General features: G+C 39.5%; 1 protein-coding gene across 3 annotated transcripts in view; it reads left to right on the forward strand.

Moving 5' to 3' along the window:
- The window catches only part of LOC113210714 (synapse-associated protein of 47 kDa), a 46,943-nt gene extending 44,195 nt beyond the window's left edge, over nucleotides 1–2,748 (forward strand). For all 3 annotated transcript variants that reach the window (XM_026428824.2, XM_026428822.2, XM_026428823.2), the window contains one exon: nucleotides 193–2,748. In XM_026428824.2, coding sequence (XP_026284609.2) covers nucleotides 193–332 — 140 coding nt within the window. In that variant the 3' untranslated portion in view covers nucleotides 333–2,748. The remainder of the gene's footprint in view (nucleotides 1–192) is intronic.
- Nucleotides 2,749–4,141: the final 1,393 nt, after the last annotated feature.

Below are 4,141 nucleotides of genomic sequence, written 5' to 3' on the forward strand. Positions count from 1 at the left end.
TAGCAAGTAGTCTCTTTGGAGATCATGTGTCTGTCTGTTACATATGTAATTTGTTGCAACACATTGACATTTTTTAGTGCTGCTGCACAAATTGCTGAGCAAGGCTTTCACAAGATGTTTTCCTCCTTATGACCTATTTTAATTTTCTTTTTCTAATTTTTCCCTCTCCTGTAATGATCATCGCTACCCCAGAAGAAGATTGGGAAAAGGAATTGGAGGCAGAGCTGCAAGATTATGAAGTTGTCGCAGATAATGATGGTCAAAATACAAATTCCAATAACTGGGAAAATCAAATTGAAGATATGTTGGATGATGAGACAGATCTCAAGTAATGTATTAATAGCAACAATAACTATGATTGTTTTTCCTAGTTACATTTACTTTGTTGTCAAAATATCAGAAACATAACATTGCTGCTTCAGGTGTTAGATTACTGATTGTAGGTGCTCTGTAAAATTCCGATGGACTGGAAAAAATGTAATCTTTCAAAGAGGCCCCACTTCATTTTCCCCCCTGATTATCATTAGTTTTATCAATGTCGTATGAAGATTGGCATGAGTATCTGATATACTATTTCATGTCTTGTTTTTTTGTAAAGAGATCTTTTGAAGATCAGAATGTAGAAGAAATATTTATGAGGCATTAAGAATCAGAACTCTCTTTAGTAAATGGTTGAAACATACAGAGTGGCTTCATATTAAAGTCCAAATGTCAAATTTCAATTCATTTTTCAATCTCCCACTTTCCGATAGATAAAAACAGCCACAATGAGATGAAGATTTTATACGTTCCATTATAAAATAACAATGCCATTTTTGTTTATTTGTCTAGGAAACTATTCAATAACACTGTACAGTTTGGTGAACTGCATCAAAGACGTATCTTCCTTTTCATCTCTGTATAATATAAACTCAGGAATAGCCTGTGGAGGTTATCCATAATTATTTACACTTGGCTGGAGATTATCTATCTGAAAGGTTTCTTAACTGACTTCCTTATAAAAAAAAGTTCTACATGAGCGATGATGCAATGTGTGAATGTGAAAGGAAAGAAAAGTAATGTTTCTATTTCTATGTGTATTTAGCCTTTTGCCTTCTCTCGCTATGATATTGATCAACTGAGCATAAATGTTGTCCTAATTATGACTGAATGTAAAAAAATTATCAATGAGTGTTGGTCGTTTACATGACTATAGAATAACATTTTATGTGAGTATTAGGTGGTAGTCAAAATGTAGTGATGCACTGAATCGAGCTTTTAGATGTTGCTCCATATTTGCAATGGGCATACGCTTTGATGTGATTAAGGCAAATATTTTTCTTGCTTTCAGAAATCTTTTCAAAGCAAACTTTAAAAAGAGTTTGTAGTTTGCTTTTTCCTTACTTGTAATGGTGGGGTTCCAGAGATTAAGAGATATTCTTGTCAATTTAATTTCTTGTCCTTGTTGCTTCATGGCAAATTTTGATTGTTGTTACGATATTGAAACTCTTTATCCTGGATTTAATAATTGTGTTTAATTCCTCAAAAGTGTGTCCCCACACTCAAGGAAGAGGTATGCTAGCATTTACTGTAATGCAGTTAAATGACCTAAGATATTAAAAACACGTAAATTTTCTTTAAGTAAGTGCATTATTTTTCAATGCATTACCTGAAACTTGTATGACTTATTGTTGAATATAACCAAAGAGCCTTTATTACCAAGGTATTTTATTTCTTTGATCTTTGTACTGTTCTCAAGTTGTTTGGCTATACCAGGCTATACATTCCAGCAGTTGATGAGCTTTTGTTTCGGTATGCATGCATTCTGTATTATAAAACGTTCTATTCAGAACTGCCAACCATAGTCACTTTAAGGACTATTACTCTAAACTATGAATGAAAGCTATGTTGAGTTGGTGTTATATCACTTGTGAAATTTCACTTTAAAGAGGGTTTAGATGAGTGTAGCAATAAGAGATGAAAGTTGTGATGAAGTCAATCAACCTCTATTGGTTACTAGGTTTTTAAGCTTTAAAGGCACTTTGTCTTCATCATGCTTTGTCCGTACATGTTTCCATGTAAAGTGATGTCGAAAGACATGTCTGAATTCTGATAGGACGAGGAAGCATATAGTACTTATACTAGGATTTGTTCTTAATATGGAATGAAAAAGCTGTGAGACAATTTCTGATACGTCTGATCTCTACAACTCTTTTTCCCTCCTTCAACTCTCATTTATATCGAGCATTCTGTGAATGTTCTGAAATGCAGCACAGTACAACAACTGTTTTATCAACCCCAGCCATTAATTTGAGTTTTTAATTTTGTGAAGTGATATTTTTTGGTTTTGTTGTGCTATATTTTAAATAATTCATATTTTAAACTCCAACATTTTCAACTTTATTTTTGTTTGTATATAATGTGAAAAGTGTAGTAGTATTTGGGAGTCAATGATTTTCAAGTCTGTTATGTTTATAAATGTATATTATTTATCCTGTTATATATAGGCAAATGTACAGGCACAGCATTGTGCTCAAGTGGAAGAAAGTAAACATGAAGTATTTTGTTGAATTATGTTAAAGTATGTTAGGTTTACTTGGAAATTTGGAGAATGTGTGTTGTGGTTCTTCTCAGTTGGTATTCAAGCCTTTCATGATTTGCATAGTTTAGCCGAATACCCTCTTAGGCCTATACAATAACCGTGTTGGAAAACAAAGAAAGTGTACTAGACAGTCAATATTTGAAAAATCAATAAACAATATATGCCTATGTCTGTTTCCTTTAATCATTATTCGTTGCCAATGTGACCCCAGTTCAAACAGGGCCATCATAATGAACGTTCTCTGAGGAGACGTTTCCTCAAGCAACGCCACCGAGGCGAGTCTAGATGAAGAGCGATGAGAGAACACGTTTATTCGGCACCGTTCAGCACCCATCGCCTTTGATCCCACATGACGTTCCTAGAGAGCGATGGGTACCTGATACGTTCTCTAACATGCTCTCGCGTCGTCGCCTCGCAGGAATGTGCCTCTTGAAGGTGCCCCAGGTGCCCACAATGAACGTTTTCAAGTGGACGCCAGTGACAACGCCTGCGACGCACAGGGTAGGCCAACCCGCCTAGCATGTTTGTAGGGGACGGCGGCCGCCTGCCGGGGCGCATTGAAGCTGAAACGACAGACCGCTGCTTAGCGGTATAAAGCATGCCGGTAAAGCTCAAATGCAGAAGAATGCGAGGAACAAGAAAACGGAAGTCACCATGTTAAAGCATAGTGATTTCCGTTTTCTTCTGCATTTCAGCTTTACCGGAATCCGTTATTGCCACGAGCTTGTTTTCGAGTGATGATCCTCAAGCACCCTGCCAAGGCGGGGTGCGGGTGTGGTGCGTGGTGCAGCACGAGAGCGTCGCGCCTGAACCCCCAGAACCAAACCTCACACTCAACCCACCGCACCCCGAGCCCGAGGCGAACGAGTAAAACTTTTGTTCGCAATTCTACGCGCATTGAAGCGCATTAGGCAATGTACTGGCGCTACTGAGGCCTTGGCTGATGCGTGGTCCTGTTGATAAAAAGGATGGTTTGGTGGGGAGTTCATTTAGGGTAGGATTCGATGTGTTACAGACGACCGCCACTCTGCAAAAATTGGATTGCACCAAACACCAAACAGGGGCGTGAGATTCGTCTGTACTCGTTCCACCATGGGAAATGATGCCCGGTTGGTGAATGAACCCCCTGCATTGCGATGCACCCGAGGCGGGAAAGTCCAGCCTCATGATGTGGTGGGGGAAGTCCGACGTGAAACGCACACACTTCCGCCAAATAATGCGTTGAGCTGCCGTAGGGTCGTGTGCGTGTGCACCCGTGTCTGGTGTTGGTATACACGACTGCACGTGCACCCTTATGCATCAGCCTTACTTCGCAGGAAACATAAGCCCGAGGGAACAGAAGGGGGCACACCTGAAACGCCTCCCGTACATGACTCATACCAAGAAGCTGCTCCTTGAGCTTTAACAATTCCATACTCGAAAATAATAATTCCATTCATTCATGGACAGACGGTGGCGCGTTGGACTGCTGGATGCGACTTGTTGGAATTCAATTCGTGTGACCGATTCCTCATTTATTAACAACGGATTGGCAGGGGCAATGGGAAAGAAGGAGGGGGG

This window comes from Frankliniella occidentalis, unplaced genomic scaffold, assembly GCF_000697945.3.
Source record: "Frankliniella occidentalis isolate FOCC.00 unplaced genomic scaffold, Focc_3.1 Scaffold10, whole genome shotgun sequence".
Lineage (NCBI taxonomy): Eukaryota > Metazoa > Arthropoda > Insecta > Thysanoptera > Thripidae > Frankliniella > Frankliniella occidentalis.